Here is a 20,549-nt window from a genome sequence, read left to right as displayed (position 1 = left end):
AAGAAATGGAGTTAATGTTTCAGGTTTGTGACCCATTATTAGAACGAGATAGGCTAACTGGTGTCTTAAATACAATGCTAGCAAGGCTATTTGAGAGCAAGTCTCTGACAGCACCTCATATTGCAAGGTTTCTAGTCACTAAAATGCTTATCCACACAAATGACTTTCATCCATCAGTATATTTTTTGCACCTGCTTCCAAACAGCACTAAGCTGATATCTTGTTGGATTGGTAGTCAAAAAGTTTGTATCAGCAAATCCTATTTAAGTTCCAAACCAAGGTTCGAACCTTCATGCTGTCAGAGATCTCTGCTAGATAAAAACTAAATACACATCTAATTTAACAGTAAAACAAATTACTTCCCAAATAGATGACCCTGCATAAACAGGACAACAAGCTCCATAATTTAGGTGAAAATAAACAGCATAGTTGTTATGATTCTGTTCGCCAAAGTTTTTGGGAGTTTTTGTTGCAAACGTTTCGTCCCCTTTCTAGGTGACATCCTCAGTGCTTGGGAGCCTCCTGTGAAGTGCTTCTGTGCTGATTCCTCCGGCATTTATAGTGGTTTGAATCTGCCGCTTCATTAACAGATGCCTCAGGGAAAGACAATGAAATGAGGACATGCCACAACCCAAAGGACTGGCCACACTACCGTACATCAGCAGCATTTCTGAACTGACAGCCAGACTGCTGCGACCACTAGGACTCATAATAGCACACAAACCAACAGCCATTCTCAGACAAGAACTCACCAGGACAAAGGACCCGATACTCTGCATGAGCAAAACCAACGTAGTGTACAAAATCCCATGCAAGGACGGCACAAAACACTACATAGGACAAACAGGAAGACAGCTAATAACCTGCATCCATGAATACCAACTAGCCATGAAACGACACGACCAGCTATCCTTAGTAGCCATACACTCAGATGACAAACAACATGAATTCGATTGGGACAACACCACTATTATAGGGCAAGCCAAACAGAGAACAGCCAGGGAATTCCTAGAGGCATGGCACTTATCCACAAATTCTATCAACAGACACATCGACCTAGACCCTATATACCGGCCACTGCAGTGAACAGTAACTGACAACCGGAAGCGGCAGATTCAAACACACTATAAATGCCGGAGGAATCAGCACAGAAGCGCTTCACAGGAGGCTCCCAAGCACTGAAGATGTCACCTAGAAAGGGGATGAAACGTTTGCAACAAAAACTCCCAGCTCGGCGAACAGAACCACAACAACGAGCACCCGAGCTACAAATCTTCTCACAAACTTTAAACAGAATAGTGAATGGTTAATCATAACCTAGAACCTATAGTTAGCCATTTCCAATTATTGTCTTCATTGGAAGTGCACCAGATTGACTGACCTGATCTACCGTAGTTTCTAAGATTTGGTGGCAGCCTCTATAGAGACAAGCACTCATATACAATACAGAGACAAGCACTCATATACAAAAAGCCATCTTAGCTTATTCATCCAAAAAGAAAAACCTTTTTTTTAATTCATTTATTTACTGTGGTCCAAAGACACTCCACGTTTATTTTTCTTTCATGATATCCTTTTCAATACACGTCCAAGAATTTACTTCCACTAGTTTTAGTTTTTCTCCTAGCCAGTGTTCCAGATTTCTATTAATACATTCATTAAATATAGTGGAGATCTTTATTATATTCCATTTAAATCTAATTCAGACAAAGCAGCTAGATTTCCCCACACAATTCTATTTTCCATTGCTTAAGATCAAATCAGTCTGCAGCAAAATCTAGCTGCTTGTGCCATAATTAAGTTGTGAATAGCTTTAATTAAAAGCAAATTCTTAGTTAAGATTTCAGGATGAGCTTCACAGTGGAGTTTGTTAAAACATTTGGAAAATTGCCAATGATAATGGTATGAATGACTGAATGATCAGAAAATACTAATGTTCATGGATCAGAGCAGGATCTGAACGAAACCTCAGCTAACAGGTTTTCTCCAAGATGCTCACTGCTCATTCCCCTTTACGGGAGGTGCTCTGTTCACAAATATAGCGGTGCACTATGTAACAGTAAGTAGAAAATGAGACTGCAATTTCTGTTGTCAACTAAATCAACAACCAATATTTTAGAAAATCTTAGAGACATCCAATCATTGATTTAGAAGCAAAAATAGGACAAAACACAAGACAGATTCATCATAAGATTTGTTTCTAAATTATTTAATAACAAATAATTTTTTTGCACAGTTTAATGTTTTTCCATTCCATGTGTAGGAGTTCCCAGCTAAGGATTACAATTCCTTTATAAACATTAACACACCCTGTTCCACAGAATGCATTTCAATATTCAAAATTGGCTATAAATCAATCAGACATTACACAGCATCACATCAATAGGATCACCCTGCAAGACAAATATTTTTTTCAAAATATTCTTTGATCAAACTTGTCTGGTAGAAGAAATTTGGACAAAATTGAACAATTGCTGCAACCACAAAGGTGCAGAATATTGAGAAAATATAAATGGTGTTAAAATAAACTGTCACTTTAAGGGAAAATTTGCAGTCTCATGATACTTTCCCTGATCATCCTCACAGGGTGGTGATGATATGCAAGGCACTTGATTCTTCGGAGGGACATGCCACCCATCAACAATCATAAAGATGCGACCAAGTATTTTATTCATCCACCATGATTTAGAAATTATGAAGTACATCTAGTAAAGTTACCAAAGTAGTAAAAGTATTGATGATCAATTCAAAGCTTCAATTAAAAGAAAATCTTTGGCAAATTAGTAATTACAAAAAAAAAGTGTTCAAGTATAAAAGTTGTGCTTATCAGGGAAATTGTCAGGATGCACTATTGTCCATCAGTCAGACGCTGGTATTAGAATATTTTTCTAAAGAAAATTAGAATACAAGAAAGCAACTGTCATTTCTTTGAGTGATATTCAGACACTGGCTCAGAGAGTGTCTCAACTGCCTCCTCACCCGCTGTACCAACTTGGTTCATCATCTGAGGGGAGACATGAAAGAACAGCAGCATTCAGTTTATCTTGCAAAAACAATTTTCAAAAATAATACTTCTGCCTTTCAAACTCTTAAGCAACTTACCTCAAGCCAAACAAAGAACAAACTTTAGAAAAACTGTTTGGAGCAAGATGGAAACAGGTACTTTTGACTTTGATTTAGAAAAAGTTCCTGAGAAATAAACCCTTACAATCATATTTTTGCAAATACTTCAGAACAAGATTCCAGAGACTCTTTAGTTTAAAAAAAGATGTTTGTAGCAAGGGTAGAGGATGCAGCACCCCACTCATACATAACTTCCTCGGCTTGTTCTACTTTGATAAAGTAAATGCCACAGTACCAATCATTGGCTCTTTCTGATATTTACCAAAGGTATTTTAATGAGAGAATGTCAAAACTCAGTTCAACTCTGAATACCAAAAGCCATTTTTATATAAACCAGAATTTGCAATTCAAACAAACCATGTAGCTGAAAATATGAAATATTACTGGATTAAATCAGCAAACACTAAGATAGATGGACATGAGATGAACATGGCTTGGATTCTACAGAGAACTTCAGTCTTGATTCAAATCATGATTGGAGTAGGATAGATTTTGAAAAAGTGTACTAAGTTGTGGTGGTTGACAGAATATATCAAAGTTAGTGGGCTCCAATCCTACCACAGGAAGTTATGAATGTGTGTGGACTGACACCATGAACAAAGCCAATTGGCTTCACCTGTTGTGTTGCACAGAGGAAACTTGACCTTGCGCCTATTTACACACAATGCTCATTCAGGCCAGAGACATCATCCCACTCCCAGAGCAAAGCAGCACAAACAAAGGCATCGCTTGGGTACAATTTAGGCCCCAATTACTCTTAACTGAAGAAAAGAGACACATGCCTACCATGATATCCAATTAAAATTATGGGTCTTCTTTAGGCTTGCTGGATTTGTGATGCAAATTGATGCCAACAGCATGGGTTTAATTCCCACACCAATTCAGGTTAGCATGACGTTCTCAACTTCTCTCCTTGCCAGAGGACAACATCAGTCATCTCACTGAGAGAGCCCTATGATCTGGTAAGACTTTGGTGACTTTACCTTTAAAACTACCAAATTTTCTCTCAAGGCAAGTATCACCAAGTTTACTTTTTCCTGGAGTAACTGGATTCATTACAAGTTACAAAAGGTTTAAAGTTTTCATTTGGTAAATTGTTTTAATTGGTCAGAATGAATATCTGAATCTTGATCACGCAAATGGTACCAATTCAAGTTGCACAGATGATCAGAGATGGAATCACAATTATCCAAGTCCAAATAAACAGAAAAGGGTTGGTATGAAAAGTTTAAATTTATTAGTCAAAATTGAAGTGGAGATAATGACCCTTCAACAAAAAACAAGAGAAATAAAAAGAATATTTATAAGAGAATTTAGAGAATCCAGTCATAAGCGCCAAGTTGATGAAGCAGATAGCTTAATTACTGTAAACATTACCAGTATATCACACCTTGTAATAAAGCTTCGTTGGTGACGTCCAAAACCTAGAGAGATCAGGTGCAAATTATTTTTCAACAGCGACCCCATTCAAACAGGCACCACTTCCTGACCATGATGCTATCCAAATATCCAGAACTCTCAACCATTCATCAAATATTCTACCCAGAATGGCAGTTTATTTTGGATGCAAGTGAGTCCTTTCTATCATACTGCTTGAAACTGGGAGACTTCGGACTGAAAAGCAAGCTGAATAATTATACATGTAAAAATGAGTAGTAGCAATAAACAAGAGCAGCAGGCCATTCTATCACAGAATATCAACAACCTTCCTTACCTCGGTAAGGAGATTGAAACCTAATGACCTCGGGTTTCAGACCTACTTGAAAGTAGCCAATGAGTGATAAATTGAAGGACTGTGCCAAGTTAATTTTTCATCCTATCAATCTAATCTGGATTTAAAGATGATCTTTTTGTCTCTTTGATGAGCTGTGGATAAAATTTGTTGTACATCTTCAATTGCCCTCAAGGTGGTAACGTTAAGCCTTCTTAGTCTGCTTTGTGCAGGGCAGTTCATGTCTTACTAACTTGATTGAATTTTTTGAGGAGATGACAAAAGTGATTGATGACGGCAGAGCAGTGGATGTTGTTCACATGAATTTTAGTAAGGCTTTTGACATGGTTCCTCATGGTAGGCTCATCCACAAGATCAAGATGCATGGGATCCACAGTGACTTGGCCATATGGATTCAGAATTGGCTTGCTCATAAAAGACAAGGTGGCAGTGTAGTGTGTTTTTCCGGCTGGAGGTCTGTGACTAGTGGTGTTCCACAGGGATCTGTACAGGGACCTCTGCTGTTTGTGATACATATAAGTGACTTGAATGAAAATGTAGATGGATGGGTTAGTAAGTTTGCAGACCATAGAGATCAATGGAGTTGTGGATAGTGTAGAAGGTTGTCAATGGATACGGTGGGATATAGATCAGTTGCAGACATAGTGGAAAAATGGCAGATGAAGTTTAATCTGGGTAACTGTATGGTGCTGCACTTTGGGAAATCAAATGTTAAGGAAAAGAATACAGTTAATGGTGAGACCCTGAACAGCATTGATGTACAGAGGGCTACTGGGTTCAACTCCACAGCTCCCTCAAAGCGACCATGCAAGTAGATAGGATGAAGGCGGCGTATGGCATGCTTGCCTTTATAGGTTGGGAAATTGAGTACAAGAGTCAGGTCGTCATGTTGCAGCTTTATAAGACTTTAGCTTCCGCCACTTTGGAATACTGCATTCAATTCTGGTTGCCACATTACAGGAAGGACGTGGAGGCTTTGGAAAGGGTGCAGAAGAGGTTTACCAGGATACTGCCTGGATTAGAGGGTGAAAGCTATAAGGAGAGGCTAGAAAAACTCGATTTGTTTTCTCTGGAGTGGCGGCGACTGAGGGGAAAACTTGATAAAAGTCTATAAAAGTGAGATGCAAAGATAGGGTTGACAGTCGGAATCTTTTTTCCCCCAGGATTGAAATGTCTAATAGTAGGGGGCATGCATTTAAATGGTGAGAGGCGCAATGGTAGGAGTTTAGGATGTATTGCCTTTTCCACCACCTCTGGCAGATACAATAGGGGTGTTTAAGAGACTTTTAGATAAGCACAGGAAAGAGGAGATATGGACCAATGGCAAGGAGGAGGGATTAGTTTAATTTGATGTCATGTTTGGCTTAATATTGTGGGCCAAAGAGCCCATTTCTGAGCTGTACATTTTTAATTTGTCCAATCACCAGCTGTATTCTTGATTGATTTTTCTGCAGCAGCTTGATAGATTTTGCTCAATATTCTCAGGAGGCAGATACACGTCAACCACATTGCTGCAAGCCTGATGTCACACACAGATCAGGCCAGGAAAGGGCTGTAAATTTGTTTAAAAAAAGACTTCGGAAACCCAATGGATTTTGAGTATAAAAATCGACATTAGTCTCCTGACCATCACAGCTAAAATTTATTGACTGAATCTGAGTTCCAGCTGCCAAAGTGGGATTTAAACCCAAACAAATATTCAGCACACCCGGCCCTCTGAATTACCAGTCTAAAGGCACCACTTTCCATCTTGGAGCAATGTGTCTCCTCATACAATGCATCTCGCAGCACCCTTCCAAAACATGCATTCAAATATTGGCCTCTTGTTTCAGAGGGAAGACTGGGGAAAACCAATTCCCAGAAGAGAGGGAGACTTTCTACCAGCTTTTTTTAATCGGGGGGGGGGGGGATGAAGTGCAAAACAAAACAATTTGGAAAAAGTGAAACACAAGGAGGACCCATTAGCGCACACAGACAGGTGTTTTCATAATTAAGTTTAATTAGATTCTATACAAAAATGTATAGAAAGAGGAGTTAAGGAATCCTGCTAACCTCATAATCACTTCCAGCCCAAAATATTTTCACTTCCTTTCGAATCCAGGCAGTCACTACACACGTGAGAAGGGTACAAGGCACCAAGTACAGCAAGGCTGGCTGTGCCATCTTCGTTACAATCAGAACAATAAACGTCAAAACCATGCCAACTGCATAAGCTATAAAATGAAACAACAGTATTAAACATTGCCTCGCATTTCAATAACAAAAAATTGGAGATTGGTCAAATCTATTTTAAGTGAACCTAGGTTTCTCAACAGCGTGAAAGGATGGAGAGAGAGAGAGATCCTGCAGTTAGCAAACCACTAATCTGGGTGACAATCAGGAAATCTCACTCCTTTCTTTTTTAAAAAATCAATTTCCAAAATAGAAAAAGAGGATCCACCTTGCAAGTTGTTGACGTTTATATGACAGAAATAAACATGGCACAGTTTAGCAATGCTCATTCCCTTACATGAAGAGACTGTCTTGCATCAGGACTCACAGGGGCAAGAAACCAAAGGGAATACCAATTTAAACAACAAGAGAAGTGATTGGTTACACCATATTGGCATAAAGATGCAACACAAACTGTTAACAGGCCATGTCGAATCGCCAAATAAACTTAGACGATGTGGAGAGACTCTAATTGGTCTGAGTTTTCCCATGGGAATGCAGGAGTGGCAGCCTTCATAACCATTCCAGACACAATTCTGACTGAAAAAGAAACCTTTCCTCATGCTCCTATAATCCTTTCACGAACCATCTTAAATTGGTGCCTCCTGGTAACTGACCTGCCCATCCGTGTCCACTCTACCCCATCCCCAGGGTTCCTGTCCCACCTCCGTGCTAACCAACCTGCACCCTCTTCTCTTGATTTTTATTTATTGGATACTCCCCAAATTTGGTTTCTTGCATGTCAGCCTTGAGCATAAAGTAAAAGCCATGACTTAATATCATTGATACATTTTTCTTTCCGTGGTTTTGGTCCCCACACAAATACCCTTCCAATATTTTAGAGAAGGTAGAAGACAGAGGGTGGTGGTGGAGTGTTGTTTTTCAGACTGGAGGCCTGTGACCAGTGGAGTGCTGGGATTGGTGCTGGGTCATCTACTTTTTGTCATTTATACAAATGATTTGGATGGGAGCATAAGAGGTACAGTCAGTAAGTTTGCAGATGATATCAAAATTGGAGGTGTAGTGGACAACAAAGAAGCTTACCTCCGATTACAATGGGATCTTGATCAGATGGGCCAATGGGCTAAGGAGTGGCAGATGGAGTTTAATTTAGAAAAATGCAAGGTACTGTATTTTGGAAAGTCAAATCAGAGCAGGACTTATATACTTAACAGTAAGGTCCTGGAGTGTGGTGCTGAACAAAGAGACCTTGGAGTTACAGGTTCATAGTTCTTTGAAAAGTAGAGGTGCAGGTGGGTAGGATAGTGAAGACAGTGTTTGGTATGCTTTCCTTTATTGGTCAGAGCACTGTGTATAGGAGTTGGGAGGTCGTGTTGCAGCTGTACAGGACATTGGTTAGGCCATTTTTGGAATACTGCGTGCAATTCTGGTCTCCTTCCTATCGGAAAGATGTTGTGAAACTCGAAAGGGTTCAGAAAAGAGTTACAAATATGGCATTGGATTGGAGGGTTTGAGCTATAGGGAGAGGCTGAACAGGCTGGGGCTGTTTTCCCTGGAGTGTCGGAGGCTGAGCAGTGACCTTAGAGATTTCTAAAATCACGAGGAGCATGGATAAGGTAAATAGACAAGCTTGTTTCCCTGGTGTGGAGTCCAGAACTAGAGGGCATATGTTTAGTGTGATAGGAGAAAAGGGACTTGAGGGGCAATGCTTTCACACAGAGGGTGGTACGTGTATGGAATGAGCTGCCAGAGGAAGTGGTTGAGGCTGGTACAATTACAGCATTTAAAAGACATCTGGATGGGTATATGAATAGGAAGGGTTTAGAGGAATATAGACCAAGTGGTAGCAAATGGGACTAGATTAGGTTAGGATATCTGGTCAGCACAGACGAGTTGGACCCAAGGATCTGTTTCTGTGCTGTACATCGCTAGGACTTTAAAATGACAAAATAATTTTAGTCAATTGGTAGCATAGGGAACCCAAAATGCCAGGGCTGATTAGGGTTGAAGCCCAGGATACTCAAAACTAAGAGCATTTGAGATCTTATCTTTTGGCTAAGCAGTTAGAAAAAGCAGGAACTGCAGGCAAGATGCCAAGGCAAAACATTCCACTTCATACTTCATCAGCAATGGCAGATCAGTTCACCTTTCATTTTATTGCAGTAAGAAATAATTTGAAATTAGACAAATACAACATTAAGATACCACAAGATCATATGCAACAGTTTGGCCTATCGAGCTAGTTCTGCATGTAAAAATATTACATTTTGTTCAAATTTCTTATTCTTGTAAACTTCAAATGAGTAAAAAGTGAGGTCTGCAGATGCTGGAGATCAGAGCTGAAAATGTGTTGCTGGTTAAAGCACAGCAGGTCAGGCAGCATCCAAGGAACAGGAAATTCGACGTTTCGGGCCAGAGCCCTTCATCAGGAATTTTCCCTGAAAAGCTGATGCAAGTACCTCTGTCAAGTGAGGAGGCCAAAACTGTGCAATGTACTCTAGCTGAGAATACGATAAGTGAATGGGGCTTTTGGGGGTCGGGGGGTGATAGGTCAGAAAGGAGGGTGAAGCTGATAGGTGGAAAGGAATATGGACAGGTAGGACAGGTCAGGAGGACAGTGAGAGTTGGAAGGTTGGATCTGGGATAAGATGGTGTGGGGGAAAATGAGAAAACTGGTGAAATCCACATTGATGCCCTGGTGTTGCAGGGTCCCGAGGCAGAAAATGATGCATTCTTCCTCCAAGCATCGGGTGGTGAGGGAGTAGCGATGGAGGAGGTCCACGACCTGCATGTCTGTGGTGGAGTTGGATGGGGAGTTGAAGTGTTCGGCCATGGGGCAGTAGGTTGGTTGGTGCAGGTGTCCCGGAGATGTTGTCTGAAGCGCTGTGCAAGTAGGCATCCCGTCTCCCCCAATGTACAGGAGGCCGTTTCGGGAGCAAGGGATAGAGGAGTGTCGAGGTACGTGGAGAGGAGTTAGGTAGGGCAAGAGCAGGCCAAGACAATGGATCGGCTAGGGCAGTCAGGCTTGTGGATCTTGGGTAGGAGGTAGAGCCGGGCGGTGCAGCGTTCCCGAACTATGAGGTTGGAAGCTGTGGGTCAAAACCCTTTTAATAGCCTTAGTTACAGAATTTCAGTACATATATCCTAATATAGTTACGTGAAGGCTATCCCAATGGCAGAACACATTCCTCTAGTACTGATGCCAGTGAATCATGGGTTGAAACCTAATTCTCCTACTTTAAACCTTACATCAATTGTCGTATCTCCGATGGCAAATTCCTCATGGTTCAAGTAGTAACCCAGATATTACCAGCTTTGTGATTCAGCCGCATATGCAGAACTAGCAAAACTATTTGAGGGGCATAACTGGATTTTTTTTTCCACAGTCTCTCGTACCAGCCATCCTAGATCCAATTTAGTTTAGGCTAAAATAAAAGATTTCCCCACTTTTTTCTCCCCCTCAAAAGCATACAGTTCTCACCATGATTCAGATGTGACTTTGTCAGAAAATGACAGTAAATTAATGTTCCACTTTGTATGTAGTTAATGTAAACTATTTTCTTATTCACAATTTGTTTAGAGTATTTTACCTGTAGTGCACAAAATAAAATAGATGTTGGATGTGTTCGTCTGCAAATCAAATCTTCGACAATAGGCAACTAATAATCCTGTAAAGAGATCAGAGTAACATCAATACTGGAGCAAATATTACAAGTCGCATTAGAGCATTCATACAAAATTTACAGCTCAAATTATCATGGCTTAAAATTGTAAATTCTTCTACAAAGTCAGAGAGCAGACTGCAAAAATGTGCAAGGCAAAAGTGAGGACTGCAGATGCTGAAAACCAGAGTTTAGATCAGTGCTGTTGGAAAAGCACAGCAGGTCAGGCGGCATCCGAGGAGCAGGAAAACCAATGTTTCGGGCAAAAGCCCATCATCAGGAATAGATGCAGGAAGCCTCCAGGGTGGAGAGATAAATTGGAGGGGAGTCTGGGGAGAAGGTAGCAAAGAGTAAAATAGGTGAATGAGGGTGGGGATGAAGGCGATAGGTCAGAGGGGAAGGTGGAGCAGATAGGTGGGAAGGGAGATAGGCAGGTAGGACAGGTCACGAGGACAATGCTGAGCTGGAAGGTTGGAACTGGGGTAAGGGGCGGTGGAAATGAGGAAACTGATGAAGTCCACATTGATGCCCTGGGGTGAAGCGTTCCAAGGCGGAAGATGAGGCGTTCTTCCTCCAGGCGTCAGGTGGTGAGGGAGTGGCGGTGGAGGTGGCCCAGGACCTGCATGCCCTCAGCAGAATGGGAGGGGGGAGTTGAAATGTTGGGCAACGGGACGGTGGGGTGATTGGTGCAGATGTCCCGGAGATGTTCCCTGAAGCGCTCTGCTAGGTGTCCAGTCTCCCAAATGTAGAGGAGACCTCATCAGGAGCAACGGATGCAATAAATGACATTGGTGGATGTGCAGGTAAAACTTTGATGGATGTGGAAGGCTCCTTTGGGGCCTTGATGGTGGTGAGGGAGGTGGTGTGGGGCAGGTTTTGCGATTCCTGCGGTGACAGGGGAAGTGCCGGGACTGACAGCTGTGCTTAAATTTAACCCATGCTGAGCACAATCCCTTCAATTGTGATACTTATTTTGCTGCATTCCAAACCTTTAGCTTGTTCAGAATTTGCAGTGCATTGTACATTGTTGGAAATGTGACTCCATAACACGGACCAGTTCTCTGCATGACCACACCCTCAGCAGTCCTCTGTCTTCTTGAATTAAACAGTGGCAAAGGATCAAGCATAGAAACCAGGAATCACAGCTTGAGAATACAAAGTGTAAACCATTTAGGATCGAAATGAGGAAAAATTTCTTCAAGGGTCTGGTGATCCTGTGGAATTCTCTTCTTTCTCAGAAAACAGTTTCAGCCAAAATATTGAATATTTTCAAGGTGTTATATGTGGTTCTTAGGGCAAAGGGGTCAAAGGGAATGGGGAGAAAGCAGGAAGCGTACAGATCTGCATGATCAGCTGTGACCATATTGAAATAGCACAAAATCAAGATTAATGGAATGTTATCCTTTGTCAGTAATCAACATAAAAAGGATGTTTCGTCTTAGTTATGTCGGACATTAGTGAATCCACATCTGATAAAGGGAAGCAGGGATGGCTTGGTATTTATTAAATTGATAGCTGGAATGAGTGGGTTGTCTTATATTGATTGGCCAGTCTGGGTTTGTTTCCACTGGGGTGACTTGATTGAAATGTTTACGATTCTGTATGGTCTCGACAAAGTTTGACATGAAAAGGACGTTTCCACTTGTGGGACAGGCCCAGAATTAGGGGAAGTTTTAAAATCAGGAGTCACCCTTTCAGGCCAGAAATGAGGGAAACCTTTTGAGGGTTATGCGACTTCAGAACTCTGCCTCAGAAGGCAGAGGTGAACAGATTCTAGTTAGCCAAGAGGCAAAGGTTACAGGGAGTAGATGGGAATGCAAGTCAGCCACGAATTTATTGAATGGTCAAGCAGACTCAGTAGTCTACCTCTGCTCCTATCTCATATTTATGTTGCTAAATTCCTAATGGATTGAATCAATCATTACTCCCCATTTGTCAGACAAGCTTTCAACCTGCTATCACCCCAATCCCTACACCGTGGTGCACAGTCACTTCACCTTCAAGAGCTTCTGAAATCCACCAAGCATTTCAATTCGCCATTCCTTCTTCCCCTGAGGAATATCCATATTTGTCCCAACTACTTAAACCACTGATATTTCCCCTTTAAAAACAGGCATTGCGTAAATAAGGAGAAAGTGAGGACTGCAGATGCCGGAGATCAGGAAGCTCGATTCCTGAAGAAGGGCTCATGCCCGAAACGTCGAATCTCCTGCTCCTTGGATGCTGCCTGACCTGCTGCGCTTTTCCAGCATTGCATAAATAAACCTTGTTGAAAATGTTAATACACCACAAAACACATGAATTCATAATTTCTATCTTGAGTGTTATTACTGAAGTGTAATCAATAGATCGATTTACAAGGTGGCTCAATACAAAGCAAGTAGAACCTTGTTACAGTGGGCTGGGTGGCGGTAAGCCAATGGGAAGAAAAAAAAAATCACCACACTGGGATATGGGAGGCAAAAAGCTCTAACATTTTTGAAAAGTCAGCCTTGCCCCCAACTTGGATATGACACATTTAGCTCATCTTCACATATTGGCAATGTCTCTCAAAAAAGAAACACTTATGGGTTTTGTTTTAATAAGTTTGCCGCTAGTTTATATGAGTCATTTATTTAGTTAATCAGTCTATTTTTAATACACAGCTAACATACAATGGCTTTGTAATATACATCTTAGCCTGATCAGGCAACTAAAAATAAACTAAAAACACTGATAGCTAGAAAATTTCCATGTACATAAGCATGAATAATATGGAATTCTGTGATTTCTAAGGGCAAGTTGCAGGTTTGCAATATCCCAGTTATCAAGTCATTCCAGGGATGAAGAAATGCAGAAACATTTTTACTCACCTGGAACAATAATATCCCCAAATCCCAGGATAGAAAATGGTGTTCCACACAAGGTCGCAACAGATGGCATCAGTCTTGGTACTCTGATAACCACAGGCAACTACAAGAAACATAACTGTGGTTAATACATTACAGGTATTCATTACTACTCCAAGTACAGCAGGGAGAGAGTGAAGTATTAATTTGACAGTTTTGAAAGTAAAGAAAACTCCATTTATTATGTTTAAAATATGTAATAGATACACAATGGTATGAAATTCACAAGCAGGAAGCTGCAGACACATGCACCCCAATATGGCTCATCATGAATCCGGGTACAGTTCATAACCAACATCAGAACTGCAGCAGTTCAATCACTGCATGACATGAGACATAACAGATAGACAAAAGTTAGACTGTCAACAAATAAACTCGACATCATGGAGGTGCTATATGCCCTCAAGCAACCCATCTCCTGACTCCCCAAAGGCTATCCACAACCCACAAAGCACAAGTCAGGAGCGTGATGGAATATTTCCCACTTGCCTGGTTGAGTGCAGCTCCAACACAAGGAGCTCGACACCATGCAGGAAAAAGTAACCCACATGATTTGGCACCACACCCACCACTTTCAATATTCTGTCTTACCATCACTATTCTCTCCACCACTGATACATGGTGGCAACAGTATATACCATGTATAAGATGCATTGCAGGAACTTAGCCAAGTGTCTTTGACAGCAGCTTCCAAACCCACATCTACCACCAGTGAGACAGACAAGAACAGCAGAAACATGGAAACTCTGCCACCTGCTGGTTTCCCTCTAAGCCACTCACCATCCTGACATTGAAGGATTGATGACATTGTTCCATGTTGCTGGATAAAAATCCTGGAGCTCCATCCCTAAAGACATTGTGGATGCCCTACACTGCGGGGATTACAGTGGTTAAACATTGCACACACCACCACCGTTTCAAGGACCATTAGGAATGGAAAAAATGTGCTGCCTGGCCAGTGATCACCAATCCGCAAATGAAAGAAAGAAAAATCACTGAGGGATGCATCACACTGCTCCCTTTAGCTGCTGACAGCAATATTCATTTCTCTCACCCTCCTCTCAGGCAGAACCTCAAACTAGTACAGAGTCACACAGGTATCTTGTAGTTTTCATTTGATCAATAACATCTTCTAGTTGGGAGGTAAAATCTGGGAATGGTTATAAATGAAAGCCAAAAAGAAAAGCAGCAATTAATTCTGCCCAATATAACAATGTCAACTTTAATGCATACAAATACAGTTCTTACTTTTTCACTGTGAGCCACTGGTTCAGTCAGTCCCATTAGGTAGTTTCCAGTCCTCTAGAATCAAACCCAATATTTATTACATTAGAGAATCTGAAACCCTAGCACTCCTGCAGCTTGTTAGTAAAGCGGCGACTTTAACCCATGGCGTTAAGCTTTTAGTTTCAACTTCACCTTTTCACCAGTGGTAGATCCGGATCCAGCAGCTACCTCGACCATAATGCTCTCATGATTCTGAAAGGAAATAAATAATTCCACTTAAACCACGTCAACCAAAGAGCCGTACTTATTTATCAGCTTGCTCATTTCTACTGAACAGCACACAAGCAGGTGATTCTTTTTCTAGCCCCCGACATAATTCTTAGCCAACCAGTTGAAAAATATTTCATCTTTCTGAAGAAACAAATCTACACGTGGTCAACTTCATCTGAGATCACCCGAGTGTCCAAAGTGTGCTGATTTTCTGTCTCGATGCATTAGGTGCATATTACCAAGTAATTTGCAACTAAGAGCAAGCTACTAAGGAGCAGCTACTACGTGTCCTCGATAAGTATGTACCAGTCAGGCATGGTGTAAAGGGCCTTGTGAGGCAGCCGTGGTTTAGTAAGGAATTGGAATCCCTTGTGAAAGGGAAGAAGGCGGCATATGTAAAGATGAGGCGTGAAGGTTCAGTTGGGGCGATAGAGAGTTATAAGGTAGCCAGGAAGGATCTAAAGAGAGAGCTAAGAGAAGCGAGAAGGGGACATGAAAAGTCTTTAGCTGGTAGGATTAGGGAAAACCCAAAGGCTTTCTATAGGTATGTCAGGAATAAAAGGATGACTAGGGTAGGTATCGGTCCAGTCAAGGATAGTAGTGGGAAGTTGTGTGTGGAGGCGGAGGAGATTGGAGAGACACTAAATCAATACTTTTCATCAGTATTCACTCAGGAACAGGACACTGTTGCTGATGTGAATATGGAGTCACAAATGATTAGAATGGATGGCCTGGAAATATGCAGGGAAGAGGTTCTGGGAATATTGGAGAGGATGAAAATAGATAAGTCTCCTGGGCCTGATGGCATTTACCCCAGGATCCTATGGGAAGCTAGGGAGGAGATAGCAGAGCCATTGGCCTGGATTTTTATGTCGTCATTGTCAACGGGAATAGTACCAGAGGACTGGAGGATAGCGAATGTGGTCCCCTTGTTCAAGAAAGGGAGTAGGGATAGCCCTAGTAACTATAGGCCAGTGAGTCTGACTTCAGTGGTGGGCAAAGTCTTAGAGAGAATGGTAAGGGATAAGATTTATGAACATCTGGATAGGAATAACGTGATCAAGGATAGCCAGCATGGTTTTGTGAAGGGCAGGTCGTGCCTCACAAACCTTATTGAGTTCTTTGAGAAGGTGACTAAGGAAGTGGACGAGGGTAAAGCAGTAGATGTTGTGTATATGGATTTTAGTAAGGCGTTCGATAAGGTTCCCCATGGTAGGCTAATGCTAAAACTACAGAGGTATGGCATTGAGGATACATTAGAGGTTTGGATTAGGAATTGGCTGGCTGGAAGGAGACAGAGGGTAGTAGTTGATTGACTATGTTCATCTTGGAGTGCAGTTACTAGCAGTGTACCACAAGGATCTGTTTTGGGACCATTGCTTTTTGTTATCTTTATAAATGATCTAGAGGAAGGGCTTGAAAGCTGGGTAAGCAAGTTTGCGGATGACACAAAAGTCGGTGGAGTTGTGGATAGTGAGGAAGGAAGTGGTAGGTTACAGCGGGATATAGATAAGTTGCAGAGCTGGGCAGAAATGTGGCAAATGGAATTCAATGTAGCTAAGTGTGAAGTCATTCACTTTGGTAGGAGTAACAAGAAGATGGATTACTGGGCTAATGGTAGGCTACTTGGTAGTGTGGATGAGCAGAGGGATCTTGGTGTCCATGTACACAGATCTCTGAAAGTTGCCACCCAGGTAAATAGTGCTGTGAGGAAGGCATATGGTGTACTGGGCTTTATTGGTAGAGGAATTGAGTTCCGGAGTCCTGAGGTCATGTTGCAACTGTATAAGACTCTGGTGCGGCCTCATCTGGAGTATTGTGTGCAGTTTTGGTCGCCATACTATAGGAAGGATGTGGAGGCATTGGAACGAGTGCAGAGGAGGTTTACCAGGATGTTGCCTGGAATGGTAGGAAAATCTTATGAGGAAAGGCTGAGGCACTTGGGGCTGTTCTCATTGGAGAAGAGAAGGTTTAGGGGAGATTTGATAGAGGTGTATAAGATGATTAGGGGTTTAGATAGGGTCGACACTGAGAACCTTTTACCGCTAATGGAGTCAGGTGTTACTAGGGGACACAGCTTTAAATTAAGGGGTGGTAGGTATAGGACAGATGTTAGGGGTAGATTCTTTACACAGCGGGTTGAGTGTTCATGGAATGCCCTGCCAGTAGCAGTGGTGAACTCTCCTTCTTTATGGTCATTTAATCGGGCATTGGATAGGCATTTGGAAGTTATTGGGCTAGTGTAGGTTAGGTAGGATTCGGTCGGCGCAACATCGAGGGCCGAAGGGCCTGTACTGCGCTGTATCTTTCTATGTTCTATAAGATGTTAGCTGAAATGTCAGAAAATTCAATTTAATTAAATCGGCATTTAAAACCTCTTCAACATAACAAAACAGGCGTTGCAGTTTCACTAATAATCTATTTGAAATTCAATTGTTAGAATATACACAGAAAGCCGTCCAAAGTAATTTGCCTTTCGTTCTTCCATTTCCTAAAAGCACTGTTGACCAAATAATGCAAACATATTAAATATTTTAAAAATGCAAAATAATAAAATCTACAGAAAATTGAGAAAACTACTCAAAAACAAAAACTTTGATGGTACCATAAATTGTCAATTCAGACCTGAATATTTCATGAAGTGGTACAGGTTGAGAGGAGGAACAAGAGAAGAAATGAGGAATGGCACCAAAAAACTAAACTGTACAATTTTAAAGAGATCAGCAAGTGTCTTTCCAGAACAAGTCACTAAGGTTGAAAAAGTATAAAAAAAGCTTCTGGATTTGAAAATAAAAGTACAAAAGCAAGTTATGCTCAACATTTACAAAATAATTTCTAACCGAGTGTTGGGAGGCACGGTGGTGCACAGCACCAGAAACCCGGGGCTTAATTCTATCCTTGGGCGACTGTGTGAAATCTGCACATTTTCCCTGTTTCTGTGTGGGTTTTCTCTGTGTGCTCCAGTTTCCTCCCACAGTCCAAAAGATGTGCAGGTTAGCTAGATTAGCAATGGGAAATGCAGAGTTCCAGACTTAGGATGGGGTGTGGATTTGGGCAGGATGCTCTTTGGAGAGTCAGTAAATTTAATGGACCAAATGGCCTCTTTCCACACTAGCAATTTTGTGACTCCATTGTATTCAGTTTCAAAACCTGGAACGATTTGAGGCCATGAAATACGTGCAGAAAAGATCTGCAGGAATAGTTCCTGGAATGAGGGACACTGTGGATTGAGTGGAGGCACTGGACTGTTCTCAACAGAGAGAATGGTTAAAAGTCATGAAAAACATCCAACAGTAAGTTTGAACAGATTGTTTATATCAGGGAGTCAGTATCCAGAAAATACACTGATTTATCATGATTGGCAACAGAACCAGAAGTGACACAAGGATTGTGTTTGCCTGATGCAACTTGCTGAGATCTGGATTGCATTCCCTGAAACAAAGAAGATGACAGACTCAGCAGTACATTTCAAAAGTGAATTAAATAAAAACTTGAAAGGATGAAATTAGAAAACAAATGGAGGGGAATTCACAAGTATTGGGATTAACTGAACTGCTCTAATAGGCACTCTGTAAACCAACTTCTTTCAGTACCATACTGTTCATTGTTTGTTTACTGTCCATGGAACATTGGGCATTGCTGGCAAGGCCTAAATGCCCTTTAATTGAGTGGCTTGCCCAGCCATTTTATGGGCAAGTTCAAAGTCAACCACATTACTCTGGGTCTGTAGCCAGGGATGGCAGATTTCCTTCTCTAAAATGCAAACCAAACTGGCTTTTAGCGATAATCAATAACACTGAGACAAATTCCAATTCTTTTCAACTAAATTTACTTTCTCCCAGCTCACTGTCGGGGCATTGAACCACCGTCCCCAGAATGAGCTTGAATCTCTGGAATACAAGATCAATTATATTACCACTTCACCACTGCTCAGCCAAAGGAGGAGAAAAAGTAATGAAACACTTTGGTATTAAATATTAGAAAAGGTCACGCAAGAACCCAAATTAATTTCAATTAAAGGTTAGGTGAAAAAATACTCCACAATAGAAATGCGAAACTTTCAGACATGAATGACAGTGCATTGTAGAGAATAAGCTTACCTTTGTAAAATATGGAGTTATGAAAACAAAGAACACATCATAGATCAGGAGGAGCACCAGCAAAATGACACAAGACTGTTAAAAACAAGGGAAGAATATTGTCATCTATTACATTTTCCAGGAATGATATAACTTGAATTCATATTTTGTGTTGGGTAATGGAGAACACAGTTGTAAATTAAAATATTGCCCTTGAGAGCTTGGTGACAGTAAGTCTTGAGACCTGTTTATTTACCACTTTTAAATTGGATTTTAGTTAAGAGATCGGGGTGATATTTTAGTGCCTTAAAAAAAATGTACAGTCACCCAACAATAAGAGTCAAGAGACACAAAAATCCAGAAAAGGAGTCAGTCACTGTTTCTACAAGATTACTTGAAACTGAATTTAGGGACATTACTTAAACTTCAGAGCAAAGACAATCACAATTTTAGGCTGAAGTTACCTCTTGTTTTGTACAAGTGGACGTTTACGCTGCATACAGTCTATAATTAGTCTTTCTGGAGACTTTTTAATTCAATTTAATAGGAAAACAATATTTACCCTATGACATCACAGCATACCTTAAAATGAGGCATTTTCAGTGTCTTCATGAAGTTAAGGCAAAAGGCAACTCCTAAGCAGTCATGTAGAGTCCAAATCCATCTAAAATACAAAAATCAGCGAACTTACTCATGGCTGTACATTTAACACAAGAGCACACTAACAATGCAGTAAGGTTCCTCAAGAGACACAGGACCTTTGGAAAAAGTAAAGAGCTCCCACTTCAGACTGCCACAGTTTTCCAGGAGATGCTATGAATCTTTAATTTTCAAATAGTCGAAAGGTAGAGGATTACAACTCTGGAGCAACAACTGTTGAGCTGTTCAATTAACAGCTTAGAATTTTGTAGGAAGTTTGAAAAAACAGTTCTTGTGGTACACAGGAGCAATAAAATTTTTTTAAAAGTTGATTTGATCAAAGCAAAGTCTCTGCTGCTGGCCAGAGCCCACACGAAAGCTGCAAGTTTGCTTTGTGGTTTCTCCAATGAAAGCAGTAAGTGACAATTTCAGCTGCACAATTATACAACACAAAACTAGTCATTCAGCTCAAATGGCTATTGCAGGTAATTAAGCTCCACAGGAATGTCTCCCTACCTTTATCTCAATTATCCTCCTAATTCTTTCACTTATTTATCCAACTTCCTCTTAATAGTATTGCTGCTAATCACCTCAATGACTTGTTATGGTAGTAAGCCCACATTCTAAACATTCCCGAAACCCAAATGGATTTAGAGGTCTCCTCAATGTTGGTGCAGCTGGGACTGAACCTGGTCTCCTGTTTCAGAGATAGCAACGCTACAACCATGCTGACAGTGGCTGACACCTCTTATCTTAA

The 20,549-nt window shown here is 41.1% G+C and overlaps 1 protein-coding gene across 7 annotated transcripts in view; it reads right to left on the bottom strand.

Annotated features, from left to right (window-relative positions):
- Positions 1 to 2,193: 2,193 nt before the first annotated feature.
- Positions 2,194 to 20,549, bottom strand: part of LOC132834252 (signal peptide peptidase-like 2A) — a 36,593-nt gene continuing 18,237 nt past the window's right edge. Inside the window, exons 9-17 of one of the 7 annotated variants that reach the window (XM_060852937.1) lie at positions 19,736 to 19,817; positions 19,175 to 19,249; positions 14,997 to 15,056; positions 14,826 to 14,879; positions 13,542 to 13,641; positions 10,618 to 10,695; positions 6,908 to 7,068; positions 4,514 to 4,547; positions 2,194 to 3,004 (exon numbers count right to left, since the gene is read on the bottom strand). In XM_060852937.1, the coding sequence (XP_060708920.1) occupies positions 2,976 to 3,004; positions 4,514 to 4,547; positions 6,908 to 7,068; positions 10,618 to 10,695; positions 13,542 to 13,641; positions 14,826 to 14,879; positions 14,997 to 15,056; positions 19,175 to 19,249; positions 19,736 to 19,817 (673 nt within the window). In that variant the 3' untranslated portion in view covers positions 2,194 to 2,975. Of the gene's footprint in view, positions 3,005 to 4,500; positions 4,548 to 6,907; positions 7,069 to 10,617; positions 10,696 to 13,541; positions 13,642 to 14,825; positions 14,880 to 14,996; positions 15,057 to 19,174; positions 19,250 to 19,735; positions 19,818 to 20,549 lie in introns of all 7 variants that reach the window. The other 6 variants (XM_060852938.1, XM_060852936.1, XM_060852940.1 and 3 more) reach the window with 6 other exon arrangements.

Source organism: Hemiscyllium ocellatum, chromosome 39, assembly GCF_020745735.1.
Source record: "Hemiscyllium ocellatum isolate sHemOce1 chromosome 39, sHemOce1.pat.X.cur, whole genome shotgun sequence".
NCBI lineage: Eukaryota > Metazoa > Chordata > Chondrichthyes > Orectolobiformes > Hemiscylliidae > Hemiscyllium > Hemiscyllium ocellatum.
This window is presented reverse-complemented; position numbering and strand designations above follow the sequence as displayed.